Source organism: Sander lucioperca, chromosome 10 (assembly GCF_008315115.2).
Source record: "Sander lucioperca isolate FBNREF2018 chromosome 10, SLUC_FBN_1.2, whole genome shotgun sequence".
Taxonomy (NCBI): domain Eukaryota; kingdom Metazoa; phylum Chordata; class Actinopteri; order Perciformes; family Percidae; genus Sander; species Sander lucioperca.
Window position 1 is genome coordinate 27,600,932 of NC_050182.1, and position 25,460 is coordinate 27,626,391.

Below are 25,460 nucleotides of genomic sequence, written 5' to 3' on the forward strand. Positions count from 1 at the left end.
GTAACCAACATAAATTCAAGCTGACCACAGCTGCTTTTCTCTCTAAAGGGCAAAACTACAAACTTTTAACCACCACCTTTCAAGCTGGGGTGTGATGCTCAAAAGACAGATTTTTAAGAGACACAGTTGACTTCTTTAGATTTTTGTTGGGCTGTTCTATCACAGGTGATAGTGACGTCTTCTCTCTGAATAACTCATACTCATTTGGTCTCTTTAGATCTTTCCTGCCTGACTTTGTAGTCCCGCACCCCAGCCTCAATCCCCGCAGGCCTGCCTTGTGAAGTGTCAAGTCTGCATGCTGTCATTTCCCTCTCTGAACCATGTGTTTGACCTGTTGTTCAGTAGAGCTCACACGCACATGTGCACATGTCCACACTGTCACACAGGGACAAGCACGTACACACACACTGTCGTCGTACAGTGTATGATGAAATTAATCCTCCACGTGTTTTGAGTTAGTCTGGAGGACAGATTTAAACAGGGGAGAGACAAGAAACTTAATTTTATCTTTTAAGCGTGTGTAGTCTGGATTTTCTTAGATTTTAGAATTCTTCTGTTCTTCAACAAACACACACACACACACACACACACACACACACACACACACACACACACACACACACACACACACACACATTATCTTCTGCCTATGTAACAACAGAGGGGGGTGTAGTTAACAGGACTTGTACTGTCTGTTACTGGTCACTTTAAACATGATGTGGCCTTTGATGTACAGATGCATCTTATGTCTGTCTTTCTTTCCTCTCTGTCATTTCTCTTTTACTGTCCTCTTTCTTCTGTCACATGTTTTTTTATACATTTTCTCTCTTTTTTGCATTTTCTCCACACTCTCGCCCAGCTGTCTGTTGGTTTGAGGTTTTCTGTCCAAAGGCTGGAAGATGCCGGACCAAAGATCAGCTTTGAGCTACAGATCCACAGGTGACACACCCACCAACTCTCACGCACACACACATACACACACACACACACACACACACACACACACACACACACACACACACAAACACAAAGAGCTGTTTGTCTCTTTTGAGCCATGTAAATAAGTTCTGTGTCTGTCCTGATCCCGTCGCTGCGCTGTGGTTTGATGAAACTAACCGCACAGACAGAAGAAGACAGATGGCCCAGAGGAACACCAAAAAGGAGACAAGCTCTACACAACGTGTCCACTGTTTGCTTCTTTCAATTGATTTTGATACATCACATCACTAGACACAGACGGTTAAATGAATATTAATAAATTCTTCTTGGAGTCAGCTGAACATAAAAATACAGCTTTAGTATGAGCTTTTGCGTTCACACATTTTGTCACAGCCTCATGTATAATGTTGCAAATAGACACAGAAGGCATAGTCAGCATGATGTGTATTTTGTTTTATGCCTTTATTTAATCTTCCTTTGAATCTCTCCACAGCTCCAACAAAGATAATTCCGACAGCAACCCAGTCATTTTGAATCTGTCCATCGTTGCCAAAGCTCAACTCGATTTACGTGGGTGAGTCAAGCATCTTTGCAGCGTGGCGTCTTCTCCGAAACACAGTGACGACATCCTTTGTTGCCAGTGTCTGTTTCACAAAGAGACACTTGATCTGGTTTCAGTCTAAACTTTTTGGTGTTTGCAGGATATTATTGCTCCTTTTATATTGTTTAAATTTGCCAGGCATGTTTATATACAGATTGAAGACAGCCTGAAAACACATTTCTAGAAATACATTTGAACTAATCATGTGCACATGGGATACTTGTGAGGCTTAACATGTTCATGGATGCCCATATGCCCACTGATACACACACACACACACACACACACACACACACACACACACACACACACACACACACACACACACACACACACACTTCAAAGCTTGGAACCTCGCATGGCTTTGTTTGGGTGTGGTCAGTTGTACATACAAAGAGATGAGAGAGAGGAGGACATACAAGTTCCTGTGTTTACTGTGAAAGTGTCCTGCCTCAGCTGTGTCCATCTTGCATTTTGAATGCTAAATCACATCTGTGAATGTGAAAATTAACCAAAGTAAGATAGGGTAGTTGGGTTTGTCATGGGGTGTGCCTTTTTGCTAAACTAGCTCAATTGCTGCCCATGTAGCTTACAAACATTATGCCACCAGTTAGGGCCAAACATATTTTGCCCACTTAGGTCAGACTAGCTTGACAATCTTCAGAATGGTGTCATGAAATGAATCAGCTTTGCAGCAGTGCTGAGTGAAGTGAGCGGTGTTTCTAATATTCTGACCCCTTTTTAAATAGGTAGACAACATATTAGAAACACCTCTCAATATAATGTCCAGTACAACACCACCTTTAACTGTAATCTCAATAATAAACTTATAATTTACACATTTCCAACTATGTCAATTATAAACTGAACATTATAAACTTCATTAAGGTAGAATTTATGGCAGAACTGTTGTATTGAATTGTAATAGATTTTACAGGTGTAGCTAATAAAGTGACCACTGAGTGTTTATCTTCCAGACATGGAATTCCAAAAGTCTATCTACTGTTATTCTCACTGCCCATTGGTACAGTACTTTTATACATTTAATGGTCTCTATAGTCATTCCTTTAATTCCTAGTGCAACTGTAAAAAAACAAAACAACAACACTTTAGTAAATGAACACAGTGACCAATAACAATGTCAACATTCATATTGTCAATGAGTATTATATTTAGCCTATCAGTGTGTATATGCATCAGTGTCACTGAGCTGTTTTTTCTCTCTTCAGGGTGTCTCATCCCTCTCAGGTGGTGCTGCCATTCCCACACTGGGAACCCAAAGAGAAGCCTGTCAAAGAGGACGATGTGGGACCACAAGTTACACACATCTATGAGGTAAATGCTGGCCCTTTATCAAAACACAGCTAATGTAGAGGTGTACTCAGAGATGATAAGTTGAAGAAGAAGTTGCTGCTAACAAAGCAAAGGTCTCAATCGCGGACTGTTAAGATGAAAAGAGTAGAAAAATAGGTGTGGGAGGGTTGTGGGAAATTAGGCTACAGCAAGGGTGAGGTAAACAGCAACACACACACACACACACAGTAAAAGCAGTAGCTCTATAAAGAATTGGGGTCTGGCTGATCAAAGGTCTCCAGCTCAGAAGAAATTACTGCTGTGAAGGGCGGGAAAAACAGAGAAGGGAATAGGGAGCAAGGCGAGGAGGGAGAAGGAAGGAAGGAAAGAGGATAGTTCTTAAGACTGGACACAGTGTAATGAGTAGTAATCACTGAGAGGAAAAACAAGGTCAAACAGAGGTACAGACAAATAGACAGAAGGAGAGAGGATGGCAGACAGACTGGCGACAGTTTACAATAGGGGTATGTGCATGTGATTTCTTTTTGTTTTAAAGGGACGGCTGCTTCATCGAAGCGGAGTGCAGCCGCGTCTGGCCTGTCCTGCAGCTGATAATGATTTTCATTTGCGGTACTTTTCCCAGTTGGCAGCTGCTTCTAGTTAGAGAGGACAGAGTTTTTTTGCTATTCCAGAATTCCTGCCCTGCAGCACCAGGATCATGTCCTGTTTGGATGACTTGCTTTAGTGTTAATGACCATGTGTGTGTGTGTGTGTGTGTGGGGGGGGGTTATTGAATTGATGGTCCATTTAGGCTCATAATTCATTTATCCTCATTTTGATATAGAATGATGAGCCAGCTGATGCTGTAGGTTTTACTTGTCTTGTATTTCAATCCCCAGTGACTGAAGGCTGGATGAGTATTATCTTCACTCAAAACACAGGTGGCCTGTGTCATCATCCCACAGTTATGATAACCTAATTATAGCCTCAGTCACTTGAGACCTACTAATAAGCTAAAAGTGAGCACAATACTGACAACTGTCTGTGTTTCTTTTTTCTGTTCCCTCTCTCTGTCTCCAGCTCCATAACTTTGGTCCCAGCAGTATTAGGGAGGCTGAGCTCCAGGTCGGCTGGCCTTCCCGTTTCCGTGATGAAAACCTGCTGTATGCCATGGAGATTCAAACTGACGGACCAATTAGCTGCCGGACGAACACCAGCCTCAACCCACTTGGCCTTCAGGTAACACGACAATATATGAACATTATACACGCTTATGCATGCAGACACATGTTCAAAAGCTCATTTCAAGACCTAAATATATAATTATGGACACATTGCCTGCAGTGAAAAAAAAATGCTTCATAGTATTTCTCTCCACTTTTCTATGAAACCACCAGACCAAATGCATTTTCAGACTTTTATTTATTATAGTGCTAGCGGCTCATTCATCCATCCATTTCTCCATTATTTATACCCGCTTATTTAAAACATAATTGTACCCGTTGTTCTGGCGGCTTTCCATGTTCTTTGCCAATTGGCTCAAAACGATAGGGGTAGGAGTATTATGCTTTTTAGCAGAAATTAGAGCTGGAATAGTTTCCAATATCTATGATATCACCTGTAGAGTAATTTAAAAAGAAAACATGCAGTGATTTCAAAAAGTGCATAATTATGTCAGAAAGTGAAATGCTAGGAGCTGTAATCATTTATATAAACAAAATGAGTTGGATACACAGCATGTGGTTAAAGGCCAGATTTTTTTTCCTTTTCTGTCATTCCCAATTTGCTAACATCTCCCAGTGTCCCTGTCACTGTCAATCCCTCTGTGTAGACTGGACTGATTGATACACACTGGGTCAGCAGACACTTCTTTCCCCCTGTGTTGGCAGTGAGGAGCGTACAGCCTCATGCTATCTTAAACTGAATACTATGGGGTTCTTTATTGTTGCTCAGACAAAATAATTTTAAGTCGTCAGTTTGAGCTCTGGTAACTTGTGACAGACATTAATTATGTTCCAACATTTCATAGTTAATGATTAATCAATACATCTGAAAATATATTAAATGAAAAATAATCAATAGTGTCAGCCCACCTGACTGACCACAATTCACTATTGCAGAAACAATGACATGATTCCCCACCAGCTTCCCACCCGCCAACATTGCCATATGTATTGTTAGAGAGCCTTGGCAAACTGGAGGCACCGCTCCCCTGTGTTGGCAAGCCATTGTTTTGGCCTGTATGCCACCTAGGTGTCCTGTATGGTGGGACACAGTATGGTGAGACATTTTAGCAAGGTGTCATTTAGTAAAGTATCTAGTTTACAGTAATACATTTACAAACCTCAAAAATAGTTTCTGTCATCTGTGACCTGCTTCTGCAGCTGCTACCTACTGAGCTGCAGGAAGAAAAAGAGATAACTGTTGTTGCTTTGCTGCAATTCTAAAATTAGTTGAGAATAATAAGCAAGTCATCTCCTAAACATATTAAAATATGTTTGCTCTCACAGGCCTCTGTCAGAAACCAGACTCCCAGTGGAGAATCAATGAAAATAACTGATATCTGTGAGCTGTGACTCGGGTCATTCAGTCTCGTTGGTTGTCTGTTGTCTCTCTTTTGTTTGCTTTCAGCTTGACTGTATGAGCTGCAATCAGGAAATAAAATCTCTTTAAATCCTTCAACCTACAAACCACCTTTTGATCAGATCACTAAATGTCACACGTTTCCACAGCTAGTGATTTTTTGTCACTTTATTTCATCTCTTAATACATCTTTAAAATCTTACTTTACAAGGATTCTCTGTCCTCAGATTCCCCCATCTCCTTCTCATTGGCTGTCTGGGCTGCATCAGAGCCCATGTGCTACACAGACCACACTAAACTGCCAATATGTGATAATCAGGATGTAATATCTGTCCTCAAAAGGCCCAAACATATGCTGTAGAAGGAACGTTTAAAGATAAAAGAGAGGACTATGAGCAGAGCAGCAACTTAGCATTCATTTTCCTTTGTTTTCTGCTTCATCGTCTCCCATTTCCATTTGAGTTACTGAAACAACTCTCCTTCTCTGTTTCAGATTTCCTCTCTCCAGGATACACCTGAATTATTGGGTTTCTTGAGGAACACCAGCGCTCCTTCTCACCGCCACAAACGAGCCGTCACTGCCGCTGAGAGTTATAGCGGTAAAACTTTGGTAAGCCTCACATACATGTACATTCTCTCAAGAAACTAAACCAAATCATTCACTAGTGTGTAATGTCTTCCCGCTCTCTGTTTTTTCTCCGCAGAACTGCACCAATATCTCATGTCTGAGGATCATGTGTATCGTTGGCCGGTTGGATCGTGGGCAGAGCGCAGTGGTCAAGATCCGCTCGAGACTCTGGGCTCACACTTTCCTGCAGGTCAGTGTCTTCACCTGCCATCTTGAACATTTTTGATTGATTATTTGTTTGTTGCTTTACCTTGAAACAGCAGTTGTGAAGGCAATTTCACAATAAGGTCCATTTAGTAGCAGTTCTGGAGCTTTTGAACAGATGGAGTTTGCCCAGTTGTTATGGAAATATAGATGTTCAAATTATCATTTTATTGTGTACTTTAGGGACTTCTCGTCGACGTTGGCTTAAAAGCTAAGGTTCAAAGTTCAAACTAAATGTCTTACAAACCAACATAATAATTAAAATGATGTGATCGATGTATGATTGGTCAAATTGCATTTTTTAAATAATAGTTATATTTGTCTTACAGCGGCGTAACGACCCCTATATCCTCAACTCTACCGTATCCTTCATGGTCACAGCCTTGCCTTACCGCATCCAACCCTCCACCCTGCCGCAACACACCACCTCGGTAAGATGCAGGCAGTAACAGAAGTGTGTGAGACATGTATCAGGACCTACAAAAGCCTAACTGTATCTCTCTGTGTCCTGCAGATGGGGACCCTGGTGGTATGGGGGACTCCTGACGTGTCGTTTGCTGTTCCACTTTGGGTCATCATCCTGGCCATACTGCTGGGGCTGCTGGTGCTGGCCATGCTAACGTTAGCCATGTGGAAGGTACACACACACTAACATTATCCAGCATTCCTTGTGGTAGTTTGATTATCCAATATTACACTAATGGGTTAATGTGATCCCCTCAGTGTGGTTTCTTTGACCGGGCACGTCCACCAGCTGACGATAACATCTCCGACCAGGAGCAGCTGACGTGTGATCAAACAGGGGACGCCTAGACAACGCGTGACAGCTTCTGATTGGAGGACTGTGGTTTGGGAGGGACGTGCACCTTCTGAGTAACTTAAATCAGATCTGAGATCTGTATTAGTTGAACCCTATGTTCCTTGGCTGGAGGTCTTCTGCCTCGAATTAAACTGACAGTATGAAGACTTCAGCGCCACACACACTGGGACCAAAGAACGAGGTTCAAACCAGACAGAGTGGGACCAAAACACACTTAACAGGCTCAATCACACACACATGTCCATTGTTTATGTATCCATTGTGATGAAGAACCAGAACTGAAGACAAAATGGACTTTGTTGTGAAGACAATGCTTTAAACGTTTCTGAACATTTCTGTGTGTCTGTGTAAGTGAGGCACAAAGAGACTTGAGATCTATGCACAAGTGCTTTCGTGAGTGTGAGAGTGTGTGTGTATGTGTATATGTGTGCTTGTAGTACTGTACATATGTGTGTGTCTATTAGGTGCCTCTTGTTATGAAATCAGTCAGTTATGAAATTATTTCCCCACCTGATTTAATTTATCCTAGTGTTCTTCTAACTTGGCTGTATACAGATTTATCACAAACACACACACAGATGCAGCCACATGCATAAACACAAAGGCACAAAGTTGATGTCTATATTTATGAATGTATGTGCAATATTTGGGCGTTGCGTGATACTGAAGCTTGTTTACACTGGCATTTTTTTTTATTAGAGCTTAATGTTTCCATTGTTTATGTATTAATTGGTATATTAGATATTTGTGTTGCTGAACAACAAAAACAAATGTCTGGACGGGTTTACAGTAAAACCCACCATATAAGTTTCGAAAAGTGAGAAGACAAATAACTAACTTATTATTGTCTTGATAGAATGAGTTTAGAGTTTTATCTTTAAAGAAACAGTCCATATCTCCACAGCAGAAGCCCTGCCCTGCTACTTCAAGGTTTGTGCCTGTTATTTTTTCTAACGTGACAGTTGATAAGACTTCAAAAACTAGCTGTAAAGATAAACAGTCCCTATCAAAAACACATTGTAAACATTGTGCAACACTGCATGTACCGTATGGCATTTAACAGTGTGTTTAATGTTGTCATTTGCTTATCTGATATTATTGTATCATATTGTGCACAGGCAGGCAGAACAAAGCGGTCAGGGCATCAACAGGACCCTGAATTTAAAATTAACCTTTAATGTGTCATGTTTGAGTCGTACTTGGTTTTCGTATCGAGTGTGAAGTTTTATTAGAATAAAGTGTCGTTTGGTTATACATTCTCATTCTTTGCTATTGCAATAGTATGTAACTGAACTGTGTTGTCCTTTCCAACATGGAGTTAGAGAGTGAAATCATCATTGCATTTTGTTGCAAAAAGACCACAGAAACATAAAATAATTAGAAATTGAAACATGCTGTGTTTAGCATATTTCATTCATACTACATGTTTGTATTACATTTAATTGCTCTATTTTAACATGCTTTGAAAATGTTTGAATCAAAGAACAAATGGATGGGCTTACATAGAGTTGTAATAGCGTCTGAAGCCACGTCTTTTCAGAATCTTTTGTAGTTAGTCATATCTAACAATGACTTTTCCACCTCAGAGGAAGGACTCTCGCTCCCCCAGGTGGTGCAGTGTAGAAATAAACCTGTATAACTGTTTTCTGGAGGAGCAGCACAGTAAGTAAAATGTGAAGAAGATATGTGAAGCAGGACAGGGACCTCTGGTGGCGATGACTTGAACACAACTCTGTGGTGATCCTTTAATATCAGTATATATTAAAGGAGAACTCCGGGCAATTTTTACGTTAATCTTGATCGCTATAAGTATGTGAGTACTGTTGATAGCAAAAAAAACGAGCCGAATCGGTGGTAGCAATATGGAGCTGCTGCAGCTAATGCCGAGAGCTCCCACTTAGCTAAAACGGCAGTTTTGGGGGCATAAGATAAAGAGTGCCTTTGTGCCTCTTAACAGACACAAAATGCAATTAAAATGTCTGTGCAACATGAACAGGGCCCTTACATGACAACAAGATGCGTTTTCAACTCAGACATTGTTTAAATTCACTTACCCTGTTAGCTGCTAGCTGCCGTCTGGGATGAGTGAGTGTGTTCAGCCAGGCTTCGGTAATAATCATCAAGTAGCAGTTCTGTGTGTATTTGTAGCATATATATCCATTTTGTGTGCGATCCATCTGGCGTTGGTGAATAGTAGTCTCTGCAGTGGCAAACTGTGTGTTAGTTGCCTTAGCCAGGCTAGCAGGCCCAACCAGCATCCTTCTACTTCCTCCCCGCCTGCCGCGGCCGACAACAATCCACGGGCGCCCGCTGGTTTGGTGGATGTCCTCCAGAGGACAGAATGCTTTCGCGGCGAAATTTTTGCAGCGAAAAAAGTTTATTTCCCCCTCAAAAATAGGTAATTGAGCACTGTAGTGGTTATGTTCATATCAGTGACTATGTAACTACATGGAAACGGGCCACATGATGCCTGTTTCTTGTAAAGTAACAGTGTTACAGGATCAATCATCACTTTGCATTATATTGTTGATATTCGTGTTCATCCTCATTTTTTTTTCTCATTCTGTTGTTTTATCAAAGGAGATATGAGAGATATGTGCAGGGAATGTGTTATATTGTATGTTTTCGGAGAAAAGTGATTAGGATATAAATAATAAGGAGAGTTAACATCTTAAGGCAATAAAAATATTCTGGAAAAAAAATAGCTATTCATGATTTATATACTACATAAAAATATATATTTTAGTTATCAAAACAACAAAAGGCAAAACAGCATTGGTAATTGGTAAGTAATGGAAATTTTGCAATCACTTTCCCCAAATAGTCGCTGGTTCAGTATTGTCATGGCTGGTATTCAGAATATGAAAGTTTCGTGTGGGAAATATCAAAGCAGGAGAGCGGAGGTGAAGATTTTATATAGGCATATCTCAAGTGGAAACATTTATCACAGCCGCACAGCTGACAAACCACAGATTCAAAGTGCTGCTCTCCACCTTTACCATTCTCACAAAAAGAGACACTGCGTTTTTTCTTTAGACTCTTTTTATTTCTTTTAATATATATGATCAAATGTAAAATCAAACATTTGAAGTAAAGATTTAACAGTTTCTGACTAGCAAACCTCAACACCATCAAAATAAGGGAACATTATTGTTATTTACTACATACTGTACGTAGGACATACTGTATCTTAGCTGAGATTTATTCAACAAACAGACCTGAATTACAAAAAAAAAGTCTTTTATTCCCATAATTTCCATCTTTTTTTTTTGAGCTGGTGCGAAATAAAATATTTTAGGTGAAGCGATATCCTGTATTCCTTTCAAATAAATGATGTCTTTTTGAAATTGAACTTTACTTAAGGTCTGTACATGGGGATCAGTGTTTATCCTCTCCACTGACTACAAGGTCATACCAACATTATAATGGAAGACTTTGGCTATTTACAAATCACTGAGATGCTGTACTGTTAGTGTACAGTTTCTCTCAGACATGCTGTACATTACTTCTGTGTATTAGTTAGACTAAAACACGCCCCCACCCCATATAACAAAGTGCAATTCCATAGATCACCACAAGGTGGTGCTTATACACCATATTCAACATTATTTAGAAAGTCTCTAAAAATTACAAATTTTAAGGGGCCCAGCTTAAGCATATTTGTGAGCAAAATGAGTATATTGTTATTATTGAACCTTTGAACTTAAAACCCCTACACACCTGTGATCCATCCTCACAGGTTAGACTGATTAGACCTCTTCTCAGGACTGTGTACACCTTTATTCCCATCGTGTACAGGGCCTTTTAAGGAACTTTTCAAAACTTTGGGAAAATGCGCTTATTCATTTTCTTGCTGAAAGGTAGACGAGAAGATTGAGTGGTAATCTTCTCACTTAACTCTCAGCAAGAAAACTAATAGACTAGATACACTAATACTAGTTTATTTCCCAAAATGTGAAATACTCCTTTAAGCATCAATCCTACATTTCACAGATATATCTGTCATGATGCCATTCGGTCTGTATTTGAAAAATAATAATTTCTTAAAGAAAACAAATACAAACACAGGCCAGACTCACAAGAGAAGAAAATGGCTACAAAGACCAACTGAGGAAACAGTATGGCTACTTTGTAACAGTGAAACATATAAGACCCCATCATTTTGGAGAAGAACAGTCACTGGGCAGTGTTTAGCCTGAGCAGTCAAACACAAACAGACGAGAACAGTCTGGGTAATGGGTTTACAATAAACACCTTTCAGGAGTTATAAAAAAGGTTAATGGCTATTGTGATAAATTGCAGTTCATATTCACACATACTGCATGTTACAATGTGCAAGTGAAATTCAATTCTGAGGAGGCCAAATGTATGTAGATGTTCCCAAAGAACTGTAGCACATTCATAAACATTAGATCAATACCTGAACTGACAGAAACTATAGCAGGACCACTTGATATTGATGAGTTAAGGGAATGATTGAAGGAGGCGCAGTGGCACATACAGTACATAGGCTACATAAGGGTTAGAATATCTATACACACACTGTACACTCTCTAGGATACAATTTACTGTACATGATCAACTCTCTTTCTTTTTCTGTATAATAGTTCTATTAATCATCAAAAATAAAGTTGAGATAGTTTGCCCGAGTTGTGTTTACATTCCCTGCCCTGGTATATAATGTTTTCTTTCAATGATAAACCTGTAGGACAGATGAAAAACAGTCAGTTGATTATTTTCATTATCTCTAACAGCTGAGGAACAGGGACACCACGACCACCACACTTCTGCTGAATGCTTCATCAAAGTGCTGCTGCTCAGAACATACATACACATGACATGCTGTCTCAGGCCTACGCACACGCGCGCACACGCGCGCACACGCACGCACACGCACACGCACACACACACACACACACACACACATCCAGATACACAATGTTCCTGAGAATGAACTGTAGGATATTTATTTTGGTTCTACTCTAAGAAAGAAATAACATGTACACTGATCTAAGAGAAAGGAAGCTGTTTTAATCAAAACAGCCATACTCTGATATAACAGGTATGGACTTAAGAAAGCCATACCACCATTGAAAAAAATCCCTAAAAACCATGTGCTGCAGTGAACTAGGTACATTATATATATATATATATATATATATATATATATATATATATATATATATATATATATATATATATCTAAGGCCATAGTTTCTGTAAAGAAAGCAATATCTAAGGCCATAGTTTCTGTAAAGAAAGCAATAGGATAGTTCAATAAAATGGGAAGGTACCATTTTTTATAATACGTAAATAGCATGCCATGTTTTTTTATTTTTTTATTTTATTTTATGGTGTGTTTGCATTTACAGTTGATTTAATCTATATTTGTTTATAAAATGGGGAACTATAGATGCAGGTTTTTTTTAGCTTAATTTACCTTAACTGAACAGCTTCGGAGTCATTGGAATGGTTATATGACTTTTTTTCGAGTTGAATGGTGGTCGTCTCGCTTCCCCCTAGCGCCTGTGAGCGGAAAAAATACCCTTGCAACTTTTGGCCGGCGAGCCGCCGGCCTCATCGTCAGGAAGTATCGCGTGATATCAGGTCTCGCGATGTAACGAATTGCTTTAGGCACTGCACACATACACGCCCTCATCCAGGAACCGGCTAGTAAGAACAAGGTAGCGAGTTTTTCACACTATCGTCATGGCTGAGCCGGCAAAAAAGAAACCGAAAGCTAGGAAAGCATTGTCGGAGGAACAGAGAAAGAGGAAACGGCAGACTTACCAAGCGAGGAGTCAGACACAAGTAAACATAGGAGCTGCCAAATATCTATTCCGAAACTGTAGGAGGAGCTCTATAGCTAGAGAAACCTGCGAGCAAAAGGCGAGAAAACAGCGAAGAAATTGCCAAAACTGCATACCGCCCCTTTAACAATGCCTCAGATAGTTGTGTAATGTGAAAGGGAGAGATTACCACTCTGCTGTTCCTTTTAGCTCTAAAACGCTATTTAGCCTCCTTCCGCTAATTGTTTTGGTTTTATGGACTGCAGCATTATCTCACTGCTCCCATCAGGGTCGATATTTTAGGTGCAGCAGGTAGTTTTCAGTGAAAAAGCTCTGATAAACCCATTCTAAACTACCTGCACAGCACCAAACGACAGACAGACAAAGTAAGCATCTAGCTGGTGATTGTGATGGAGAATTTAGCAACTGAAGTGCCAGAGATTTCTCCCAGTAGCTGGTCGAGAGCAAAACACAGCAAAAAGTAGGGTGAACTGGACTTACATTCAACAGACCGCCTGAAACATTACTCCAAATAAATAATGATCTGTATTGCTGGATGTATATGCAATTGTTTTGCAAAAGTTTTCCATATCAAATCTAGTTTTCTTTGCTGCACTATCCCCAAGTGGCCGAAACAATCAATTAAGTTAGCCAAGTTAGCCAACTACAGTATGGTTTATTTTGTACAGATTTGTAATGCTGCACATAGCAGGGCTAAATACAGGCATTAATTTCTGACACATGCCGTCTTTTAAAGGAATTATGAGATTTATAAACTACGGTAAATTTGACCCTGAGGAACTTGATCAGAGAAATGCACCCATGTGCAACTGCTGTCACCCATACATTGCAAGAGCAAAGGTATCCAATTCTACATTGATTGAGGACTAATTCAGTGATTTACATTCAGGCCTTTTTAAGATTGATATTTGCAGCTTGTATTGATGACTGAGCTCACAGCTACAGCCACACAAACACACCTTAATTCTGTGCTGCGTCTGACACTTACACAGAAAAATACACAGAAAAACACACACATACTAACACACACGCGCACATACACATAGAGACAAGTGGCACAAGGCCACCTGCGGTAGCGCAAACATCAGCAATGGTATAAAAATAAAAATAATTAGTAATATAATAAAACTCAAAACCTCATCAGATACACAAGGCAGCAGAGATCACAGCCATGATGATTGAGCATTGTCATTGAAACTCCAAAGGTCTCTCTTTGACTCCAACCACTCATAAACTCACACTACAAACCAAATACACAGTGAAACCAACGGGATGAGAGTCACAAATGGATACCCACTTTGTACACGCTGACATTGGGGTCTGTGCTTGTTCATGTCATAAGAGGAATGGTCGACAGGTTCAAGCCACGTTACACGGGAGATCCAGCTTATGATATGTGACACGCAGGTGAAATGTCTCTCAGGTGTCTGACTGCCATTCACACTCAACATTCACGCTGCATTCATTTTTGCTTTCAGCATTGATTGCACTGATCTCGTGTGTGATACCACTTATGAAGTTGCTCTACTGTACTTCATTGTAGATATCAGACTTGTGTGAAAGAAAAGAAAACATGTAAATACTGTATAAACTCTATATTACAGTAGTCTGGATAGAGAGGAAAGATAAACACAAAGCAAACCACAGGTGATCAAAATTCCTTAAGTTCTCTCAACAGTCTATTCTTTTGTTGAAGCACCTTTCACTCCCAGTACTAGAGTGGCCCTCTATGCTGATTTTAACCTCCTGAGGGATGAAGGAGGGTTTGGGCAGAGTCAGAGGAGGCTCCTCCTCAGCTCTCTCAGTCTGGTCTCGCTCTGGAGCTGACCAGCGTCTCTTGCGTACTGAGGGTCTCTCTGAATCACCACATTGCATTTTGGTAAGAGCAGGCATGTCTGTTTTCACTGATTCCTGTCTCAATTCTCCAGTCGCAGAAACTGCCAGCATTGGTCCAGCTCCGTAGATCCCCTCCCCTGGTCCTGGAACTAGTCCCAATCCTGGTGGTAGCTCTAGTCCTGGTCGTGGCCCAGTAACCTGCTCCCTCTCCAGCCTGTCTGCACTGGAAGCCTTCATGAGGAGCCCACTGTTTTTGCCTGCAGCGTTTTGACTCATACTGTTTCTTATAGTGGCATCCACATTGTGACAGGAGTCAGAGAGGTGACCAGTCTTCAGCTTGGTCCCTAAAGCCTGGCTGTCTGTTACTGAAGTGGTCCTCAAGCCGCGGAGGGTCAGCGACACGCATACATCACCCACACACAGCTTAGCGCACGACAGCTCAAACAGCTGGGTGGTCCTGTCTGGGCAGCAGGACGACCAGCCCTGGCCAAATACAAAGAAGGGGTACTCCACCAGCACCTCCACACACACCTGGAGATGAGCATGTGCACAACAGACACAGTTAGCTTTTGGCTACATACAGACTGAAATATCTGTGGAGGATAGTTATAAAAAACACACATCTGTTTAAAGCCACTAAATTTGTATGGGAGTATGTATGCATCCTGGAAATTATTCTGTTGGCAAACATTTTTGTTTCAATCAATCAATTTTTATTTGTCACATTAAAAATTGTTAAAAACAACTTGTAGAACAACGAGGCGGCTTAGGCCCTTTTTTACAGAAGACATTTTGATGTGTCACAGGTGTGATAAAATGATGGCTGAATTCCATCCAGCTGCTTCAGATTTAAGGTCCTGGTATTGTGCATGCCACAGTAAGCCATGACAGTGTGACAGTGGGCTCACTGTCACACTGTCGTGGCTTACTGTGACACTTAATGGAATTGAGCCATTGTTAATGTTACTATTTACACGTGCTTTTCCTGCTTTGGCAAGTCAAAATGTGTGGTGTGAAAAGTGGTGGTGCAGTCTATTTTAGCTAATAAAATGTAACACAGACATATCAGTATTACAGTGTCAATCAATAACAAGAAATTGCAGTAAAGAAATACCAAACATATGTTTGAGGCCATCAGGGAGCACAAAGAAATGTATTCTTCAGTAAAAATGGGCACCCTGGTAGCTCACCTGGTTGAACGTGTGCCCCATGTACAGCAGCCCAGGTTTGAGTCCAAAACTTGTATTTAAATTTTCCCACTCAAACTGAGTCTCTTTAATAACCAAATACAACGGATCATCATCAAAAATGTCTGTAAAAGTAGCCCTTTACAGTCATGGGGGCTGTTACACTGCTGGCTTTATTTATCTCTAAGAGTAATAGCTTTTGGCCTTTCAAAAGCCAAGGTCTGCATAATTAAATTAATAATATATTAGTTATATTTTGGCATCTGGTACACAAGCATGAGCAGTGTTGGTACTGCTGGAGAACAATCGGTAGGTTGGAAAATAATGATATGAAAGAAGAATAGTTCTGCATTAGAGAAGGATTTCATGGGTTTTTATTTTGCAGCTGAGGGCTTAATTGATTACCATGGTGAGCTCAACCATGCTTATCACTAGTGGATCCTTTCATACATTTTCTTATTCATTTCATTACATTAAGATAGAATATAGAATTCAGATTTTTATGTGCATTGCTATCCCCACACAGAGGCTTTTTGACAGTATCACTGGGGGGTGCCAAAGACTTTCAAATTCTATACATAGTGGCTTAAAATAATGAAACGCATTAATAATCATACAAGAATGAAGAATAACTTACCTGGGCTTTGAGCTCTCCCACAGAAAACTGTATGACCACAGCATTAGGACTCTGTCCACTGTCAATACGCTCAACAGTGCTGGAGTCGATCTTTAGCTCACTGCTAATCTCTGCACTCTGGATGAAGTCCTCCGTCTTGAGGTCTTCTACGCGCTTCAGCTCCCCGTCGGCCAGCTGGATGATGGAGCCTCGCATGAAGAATGGAGGAAGTGCCACAGGGGAAGAGGAAGAGGAGACGGAGTGGGAGGCTTGAATGGAAACAGGGGCGGGACTGGGGACAGGAGCAGGAGTTGGGGAGGGAGCTGCCGCCACTGCAGGAGGTGGGTTTGGGGGCAGGACTGGCATCACTGGTGCCTGTGCGATGGCAGGGGGTGGTTGATTTCCATCTGGTCCAAGCGCCTCACACTTGGACAGGGCTGTGGCCAGATAGGCATGCGGCATAGCGGTGGATATTTGAGGGGTAGTTGTAGCAGTCAGGGCGCTGACAGTACAACTAACCTCAATTTCTGTGCCGTTATTGGTGCCACTGACTGGGATGAAGAGGGACTGGCCACTCGGGATGACCAGGTGCTGAGGCAGTGCTGCATGGTAGCTGACAGCATGCTGATTTGCACTGGTGATATAGCCAATGATAGGTGGCTGTGTGGAGGAATAGAGACTGGCTGGCAGCTCCTCGTGGGGTAGAGTGGTCTGGATGACTGTATGAGGAGCAACAGACTTAACCACATCTGAGGAAGAGAGGGAGGTGAAGGATGAAGATCTGGACACTGGTTTTCCCAAACAGATGCCTCCTTTCTCAGTCTGGATAAAGGAGATCTTATTTGTGCCAGTTTCGCGTTCAGCGCCATGGTTGGGCTGGGCCAACAGCACCAAGGAGGTCTGGAGTCCAGCAGGGTTTTGGCCGTAGTCTGCAGGCAGGAGGATATGTCTGGCCTCATAGCTCTGGACCTGCTGATGGTTCACTTGATGAATGGGCGTTTTAGTCTGTTTGACCAACTCCAATTCCCCATTCAGCACACCCTTAGCATGCCCCTCCGGTTTCTTTCCAGCTGAACCATCTGCATACTGAACTACCAGCTGGGAGGGAGCGAGGGTGAGAGTTTGAGGGAGGACAGTTGTGTTAGGGTGGAGCTGGAGGTGGGCTGTTGGTGAAGTGACAGAGTTTCCGCTGACAGTCAGAGGTGTTCTGCTGTCCAGATGAAAGTACTGGCTGGTGACTTGGGGGGAGCTTGAAAGCGACACCGGAGTCAGTTCTGTGGGAGAGAGGCCTATTTGAAACTGCTGCTCCCCTTTGGTGTTGGGGGAGATGAGGGCAGTGGTGTAGCCATCCAGCTGGGAACGCTGTCCTATGGCAGAGTTGTTAGGTGCAGAGCCAGCATTGGCGGAGATTATGTGAGAGGAGATGTAGCCGGCATAGGGCCCAGAGCTGATGAACTGAACGTTGGGTCCCAGCTGAGCAAACTGGATAGTCCCGGCCTGCTGGGGGAGGGCGGTGGGGTAAACTGTAGGCAGAGAGGTCAGGGGTACCGCAGACAGAGGAGTGGCCGAGGAAGGGATAGAAGTGGAAGGAGAACAGGAGGAAGTGGAGTAGATGGGACATCTCGGGCTCTCTGCGTCCCTGGATTTGCAGCGTTCACTTGCTACACTTGCCAGCCATGCTAGGTTCTCTGTGTGGGGACTGTCAGTAATCACTGCAGCTGGAGGTGTGGCTACTACCACTGGCCTCTGCTCCAGAGCCAGGATCTCACGCTTCTTAGGTGGCAGGCATCCATTACTCCGCTCCTGGTTGGATTTCATTGTGCCAGCGTGGTTAAAAAAATTCCCAGGTGGGTAATTCTAAATTCTTATGGATCTGTCTTTCTCTCTCTCCTCCACTCAACGGTTATGTGCAGCGGTCGGCCTCTCTGTGCTGCGTGGTTCTGGTACTCTCTTTGTGTTCACTGGTAGACAGCTCCAGGTCTCAGGCCAGAGAAGATGGTGTCGCTCCAGCTCACAAAATGAGCTCCATAAACTTCATGAGGAATCATCTCTGAACGATCCACCTCATCCACAATGTCGGCAGGAATCTGATGGCAGAGAAAAGCTCAAATCAGATCCTCAGGTAACAGAAAATGAAATGTAGAAGTCCAAATCATGCCGTACCGATTTTTAAGCCATTTAGGACAGCTTCTGAATTTGGGCTTTATAGATAAACTTGACTTGAAACTCAATTCAGTCTCATTAGTCTAATTGCACTGCAGAACTAGTTCAGTAATCACAGCCTGTGTTTATGAACCATATTCACAAAATGTTCCTGCAGGGTTGCAAATGCAAAACACCAAAATACTTCACTCTTAAAAATGCCCCCACTTTCATATTTGTGGAGGTGTTGTTCTTTGTTTTGCCACAAGGTGGTACATAGTATAACAACTGCAACTGATTTGTGTTAGTCTAATGCACTTGCACACAACATGTAGGCCATTCTGTGTACGTTTCTTCAAGATCAACCTCGAAAAATGCCTGTCGAGGATCTACATAGACTAATCTGTCAAAACTCAACCAGCCTTTCCATGAATAATAAAATATGACATACAGAAAAGTACTGTCAAATGTTGTATGCCATCATTTGCATAACATGGGAAAAAACTCTTTCATGTTTTCACCACCAGGAGTTTCCTAAACTGTGAAGTTGGTGTGTCTGGGTGTGTGTACGTGCTCATGTGTACAGGGTTAATGTATGTGCGTTGCTGTTGGCAGTTACCTTGCTCCAGGCTCTAGGGTAAGAAAGCAGAGCAGAGTGAAAGGATAACAGCACAGAGTAACAGCCTCAGAGGAGGTTATGTTTTTGTTTCTGTTTTAACACTCCCTGTCCCGATCTTGTGTTGAGTCAGTGGGGCTACTGAAAATATAACATCCACCTCCAGACAGGAACTCTGGGTCAGTGGACACATCAGAAAAATGAAGTGAAAACAATATGGCTTGGTATTTGATTATGGAACATTACAAAAAATGTAAATGGGCCTCACTGAAGTGCTTCAAAATATTTTAACAATGGCTTTCCGCTGTAGCCTGTTTGAGTGGTGTTTCAAAGTTCAAGGGAATACAAAGTGGTCAACAAACAATGAATGAGTAGGCCCTCCTTAGGGCTTGGTTTAGTGAGAGGCAGACTGAAGGCTGAGTTAAATTAGAACACAAAAAAACTATTTTTTTTCAGCAAGAAATGGGGCAGTTAGTGGAACTCATGACGTATAAAATGTGGGTTAGTGAATGGTAACTAACTATGTCAACAAGCCACAGCAGCAGCTAGCCATTATCAATGTTTGACTGCAGGGCTACCCCAAAATAAAGCCCTGTATACTGCAGATCCATATGTATGCATGCTCACATAGCTCAAACATGCACACACAAGAAAATAAACAATATGCAGCGCATCCATTAGTTCGACGACAATAACATGTAGCCTTTTGATTCCCAAGCTCTTTTTTTACAGTTTCTTTCCAGATTGACTGTTTTTTTCCTGCAGGCTTATCTGTGGGTCAATGCACACAACTCTGAGTTGTTCATTAGCCAGAGGCACCACAGAGATGGAGTGTATGACACACACTCACACATCCATCCATTCATTCATTGCCGGGCTATTTGACAGTGCTAAATTGTATTTTCATATTACAGAGGAGGTTCACTACAGCAGGCAGCCACAGAGATGTTACATAAAGACAGGGGGGGGGGGGGACCCACAGAAGGCGACCTTGGTCAGTTTCTATTTAGATGCATCTACCTCTAATGCTGGCTTTGACAAGGTCACTGCATCCAAAAGCAGTGAAGCCCTCTGTGTAATTCATCTAACCATACAGCCTGGTAGATCCACCAGATGTAACAAAGGGGGAGAGCAGCAGAGCTGGAGAGAAACAGAAAATGAAAGAGGAGAGTGAGGGGGAGAAGAGGGAGAAAGGCAATGTAAGATGACAGAATTGTGTAGGAGAAATGGGAGTAAAAGGTGTGTGTGTGTGTGTGTGTGTGTGTGTGGGGGGGGGGGGGTAAGAGAAGAAAGAAGATTATAGGAATGAGAAAGATGGAGAGAGAATGGGGAATGAGGAGAAGACAGAGTGCTGCTTCTCCTGACCCACATTGAGCAGTGCCTGCAGCATCAGAGCGCCATAGCCCCCACCTAGCTGAGAGATTCCCAATCAGCAACACAGCCGCCGCTACAGCCGCCGCTACACTGTGCAGCATCGCTCAGAGGCAACAACCCCACCTCAGCAACACCGTGTCAACACTGTAATGACATCACATCTGAAGCAGAAGTACCTCCTATGATTATGGCAGCATTGGAAGACAATGCCAGCATGATCTGATTTCCAAACACCACAAAAACACACCATTACTGTCAACAGACCACAGATACAACGGGATGCTCTTAAAGAAGGTGTCTTTCCTTTCCTCATATGACCTGAACACAGCACTCTCTGCACATGGTCACACACAGCGCAGCAGCCAAAAGCCTCACTAGATGTTCCAGCGTCAGCCTATTATTAGGACACTGACACCAACAAACATACGGCCTATGCGATACTATGGAAAACAAAGGCGAGCTTTCAAGACATCACATCAAGCCAGACAGCACGGGAACCCTGAGTCAGTCCCCTGGCCCAGGACTGTCACCTCTGAGAAATGTATGGAGGAATGACAACAGAGAGTGAGGGGGGGACAGGACGCTCTCTGTTCCACTTATCACACTGATGCTTTTCAGCTCAGACAGAGTGATTGAGCCAGCCTCGCATGTGATCCTCTTTCATACTCCCACATAAAAATCTGCACAAACCAGAGGAAAAGGTTTGTGTAGCAGCGTTTGTCTGCCGTCACTGTGTGCGCAGGAGGGCAGATGAGATGTTTTCATTCAAACTCCTCTCTGTTGTCTCCAAGTGAGAGACCCCCCCCAGCAGAGTTAAATCTCCTCTCTTACGCAGCAGTCGCCAGCTCCTCCAGTCACCCGCCTTTAGTCCTTCCACCTGAGCCCTGAGTCTTCTCTCATGTTCCCAGACCCACTATTTACTCCTTGCATTGATCCATGGCTTCATAGCAATAACATCCCTCTGCAGCAGGATGATGCAGAGAGGCGATAGAAAGGCAACACAATTATTTTGTGACAAAAGATGCAAAAGATGAATGCAAAAAGCTATTGCACTGACCCTGGGGTGATAAACCTGTTGTCAATACTGCTATTACATCATGTTTCACCTGCTAGACCAGTCATAGATACACAGTGAATACCCTGTACAGCAAATGGCTATATATAGAAAACAAAAACATCATTATCAATCTGAGCTCTGGCATGAAACAGAGGGGGAGGTACGGTGGAAGACAATATGTCCGTGCACGTACGTGTGATTTGCTGCATATAAATAGGACCTCCCCTCAACCTCCTTACAAACATAGCTGCTTTAACCACAGAGCAGATCAATCCAAGGTATTGCTTTTTCTAATACCCAAAAGAACCATTTTACTGCCCCTTCTCTGTACAACAGTGGTGCCTGTGCCTTTAAGAGGCGGACCGACAGTGTAGCAGACTAAAGCAGACAGTAAGAACAGGCAGTGGGTTCAGGCTGTTTGTCTTCACAATGACTCCAGAGTTCTGCATCACTGCCTGACACACACCGATCATACAGTATACAAGCAGAGCGGGCGTCCCTCTCAGCGATTACAACTACAACCAAACAGGGTCAATGCTGTTGAATCACACAACTGTGACTCTGAACAAATGCAGTGACTGTAGCCTCTGGGGGGCTTTAGAATGACAGTGAGAGTGCAAGAGTGTAGTAGCAGGGCAGAAAATACTACTATGCCACAAATCAAGAGGAAAAGACAATCCCCCCCTCCTCCCCCCTCTGGTTAGAGTACTAAGAATAGCTCACCAGTCTCTCCACAGCCACTGCTTGCAGAGCATGTCCAAGGATTATTCCTGCCTCTCTGTGTATGTGTGTCTGTGTGCATATGTGTGTTGGAGACGTGTTTCCTAGGACTCTTCTTCCTGAGTCTCTCCTTTGTGCCGCTCTCCTCTCCTGGAGCCTGGTGCTGTAGCTGCTCCAGATCTGCCTTCCCCTCTGGACTCTCCGGTTTGGAGGCTACCCTGCCCCGGCAACGGGCTGCTGACGGTAAAGGAAGTTCCCCACCGCTGAAGCTAACACCAAGTCCAGCGTTCAAGGCTGCTCCAACGCATGTTATGCAAGGCCATCAGACCGCCAGCTCCCTCTCTGCCTGGCTGCTTCTCTCTCTCTCCGTGTTTCTGCCTCTCTCCCTTTCCCTCCCTCCCTCCTCTTTCTTTCTCTCTCTCTCAGTACTCCACTGACACAGCTCCTCCCCCAGCCTGCCTCATCAGCCGGATCAGGTATTCATTCAAAAAAACACACTCTACTTGGCTTAGTGCCCAGACTACGCTCATACAGAGAAGGATGGAGGGGGAGGGAGCAACAGACGGAGGGTGAGGGAGGAAGAGAGAGGGCTGGAGATTCAGAAAGCGTTTTCTCAGACGGACATACTGCATGGATGTGGATAACTGTTGGATATTCACATTGGCATATAAATGCAGAGATATTAACACACATGCACGCACACAAACCGACAGAGGATTAAATTGTTCAGTGTGTTAGCACGTCAAAGCTGTTTTAATGCACTGCTTCCTTCTTGTTCATTTTCATATGCATTTTTTTCCTGCAGAGACAAATCTCTTCCTAATCTGCCCTGTGAGCTGCTCTACAATTAGAGTCTCAACCTTTATTCAGCTGCAAAATGACTCAGAGTAACCTGCCAACCCATCCCCATCTCTTCCCCAGAGACATTTGCTCAGTGCAGGCAGGCAGCGCTGATAAACCCCCCTGCCCAACCACTTGGCAGCACTGGGGCCCTTCTCACCCGAAGGCCTCCTCCTTATCCTGTACAGCACACAGCAGAGAGAGCCAGGCTGCAGTGACTTCACCACCAGGCCAGCTAGCTATCTGCTCCTCTGCAGGCGAGACAAGCAGGGTGTCCCCTCCACCTAGACTGCAGACTGGGGAAAACACAGAGAATGCAACAAATCACACAATGCTCCTACAACAACAACAGTCCTAGTGAATAGTATTGCACCCACAAATGCTCTTGGGTGGGGGGTTCCTAAACTTTCTCATGGATGCATCCAACAACAAAAGGTGTAATAGCTACAGGGAATGTTGTGCAGTAGCGACTTAACTGCATATAGAAATTATTCCTTGAATTATAAACAATCCAACCACCTAATTTAAGTATAATTTGGAGAATGTCTTTCTTTAACCCTCAACCCATTTGGCCCAAACACACACACACACACACACACACACACACACACACACACACTTATCCACTTCACAAGTGATAAGATGTGTTTGACCTTGCTATTGAACCTGAGGAAAAAAAACATGTTCTGTATGTCATCCTTGCCAAGAGGCCACAGCCTCATCTTCCTACTGTGACTAATATTCCTTCAAAGAAGCTTTCAAGCCAAACCTCAACGGCAACACAATCCTGAATGGAAGGAAATCATGACAGGACCTCATCGTGAAGCAGGAGGGCATCTACTAGAGATTGCCATTTCATTGCCTTGAAATGTCTCCCTGTACTGTACATTGAAGGTCAGAAGTAATGTCATCCAAGTGAGTTGAAATAAGGTTTCCTGTGAGAATTCACCAATCCAGCTGGAGTCACATGGAGCAAAAAATGTTCAATGCAATGAGTAGATAAAGAGTGAGACTGTATAAAGACAGAACTGTCGAATCTGTCTCGCTGTTTGTAGCTCCATCAAAGACTTCCCCAGCATTTCTGCACAGGGAAAGTCGGTAACACTTTAGATTTGTGTAGATACAAGATAATAAGAAGGTAACAATCTTGAAACTTTATACTAGGTATTTCTTTAAAGTTACTATATGTAACTTTTTATGTTTCTGAAACTGTACTTTTTCATCTAATGATCATAAATTACCTGTAACCGCAAACGAGACTAACAGTGAATAAAACGTTATTTTTATATAGTTTTTATTAATGCCTTTGGGGTCAGATTTTTCCAGTGAAGTCACAAAATGATTTACGGCAGGTAGAACGGCTTTATAGTAACACATTCTGACAGGTCACATATTTCTTTGAAACACAGATGTTGTTCAGATACTGCTGAATACTATTGGATGCTGTTTATTGTGGTCCAACCTGACATAGGGGTTTTGCAGGCCTAGTTATGTACTCTTTTACTCTGAGCACACACAACAAAGTGTTACATTCCTCAGTGTGGTGCACACACACAGTAATGAGAAGGAGTGATCCAAACCATAACAACATCTATGTCATCTTATAAACATTAACTACTGAAAGCTGATGATCCTCTGAGTAGTAGTAGTAGTAGTAGTAGTAGTAGTAGTAGTAGTAGTATAAGTGGGGGTAAAGTAATAATAGTCATGGTTATAGCGCTTGCAGCAGTAGCACTCTCTCTCACCATCTCAACAAATCAACATTGCATTGTGCTTACAGTCCTCCATTTTTAAACACTCTAGATGTTTCTATGCACTGCCTCTCAGTGCTCTCTGTTACTCATACACAGTAGCCTTCAGCAGAAAACACAATGAAAACTCAAGTGGGCTCCAGTTGCTGCAGGTTACAACACTGCATGACCTTTACTGCGAAGCAAAACACAAATTCCAGTTTAAGTTCTGGGTGAACTTTTTCAACCACAATCTCCTCGCAAGCTGAAGAGATAAATCCCATTACCTTGAAACTGTTGAGTGTCCGGCAAACAATTATCCAAGCATCATTTTGTTCTGCATCCTCACCATACACTCACTGGGGCTAAGTGAGCCTCCTCCAATGCTGCAGACATGTCCAGACATGTAACAGCACTGATCCTCATAGATACACACAGGACAAAAGCATCTATGATGCAAACAG

At 42.7% G+C, this 25,460-nt stretch overlaps 2 protein-coding genes across 4 annotated transcripts in view; one reads left to right on the plus strand and one right to left on the minus strand.

Annotated features, from left to right (window-relative positions):
• itga8 (integrin, alpha 8) overlaps positions 1-8,458 on the plus strand; it is a 40,067-nt gene extending 31,609 nt beyond the window's left edge. Inside the window, exons 22-30 of the mRNA XM_031299095.2 lie at positions 860-939; positions 1,433-1,513; positions 2,770-2,875; positions 3,914-4,072; positions 5,910-6,026; positions 6,121-6,234; positions 6,578-6,679; positions 6,763-6,885; positions 6,972-8,458. Coding sequence (XP_031154955.1) covers positions 860-939; positions 1,433-1,513; positions 2,770-2,875; positions 3,914-4,072; positions 5,910-6,026; positions 6,121-6,234; positions 6,578-6,679; positions 6,763-6,885; positions 6,972-7,061 — 972 coding nt within the window. The 3' untranslated portion in view covers positions 7,062-8,458. The remainder of the gene's footprint in view (positions 1-859; positions 940-1,432; positions 1,514-2,769; positions 2,876-3,913; positions 4,073-5,909; positions 6,027-6,120; positions 6,235-6,577; positions 6,680-6,762; positions 6,886-6,971) is intronic.
• Positions 8,459-13,000: 4,542 nt separating this feature from the next.
• LOC116049442 (ataxin-1-like) lies at positions 13,001-25,399 on the minus strand. Of its 3 annotated transcripts, XM_031299092.2 has the most exons (4): positions 25,284-25,399; positions 23,427-23,562; positions 16,539-18,604; positions 13,001-15,245 (listed from the first exon to the last, which is right to left on the minus strand). In XM_031299092.2, the coding sequence occupies exons 3-4, from the start codon at positions 18,333-18,335 to the stop codon at positions 14,550-14,552; spliced, it is 2,493 nt and encodes an 830-aa protein (XP_031154952.1). In that variant the 5' UTR covers positions 18,336-18,604; positions 23,427-23,562; positions 25,284-25,399; the 3' UTR covers positions 13,001-14,549. The 3 variants fall into 3 exon arrangements, with proteins under 3 accessions (XP_031154952.1, XP_031154953.1, XP_031154951.1); XM_031299093.2 differs by lacking the exon at positions 23,427-23,562; XM_031299091.2 differs by lacking the exons at positions 23,427-23,562; positions 25,284-25,399 and adding an exon at positions 22,430-23,342.
• Between the last annotated feature and the right edge of the window lie 61 nt (positions 25,400-25,460).

Coding starts and splice junctions, on each gene's coding strand:
- LOC116049442 (XM_031299093.2), bottom strand. CDS start 18,335: ATGAAATCCAACCAGGAGCGGAGTAATGGATGCCTGCCACCTAAGAAG. Junction 15,246..16,538: donor TGGGAGAGCTCAAAGCCCAG/GTAAGTTATTCT, acceptor GCTCATCTCCAG/GTGTGTGTGGAGGTGCTGGT.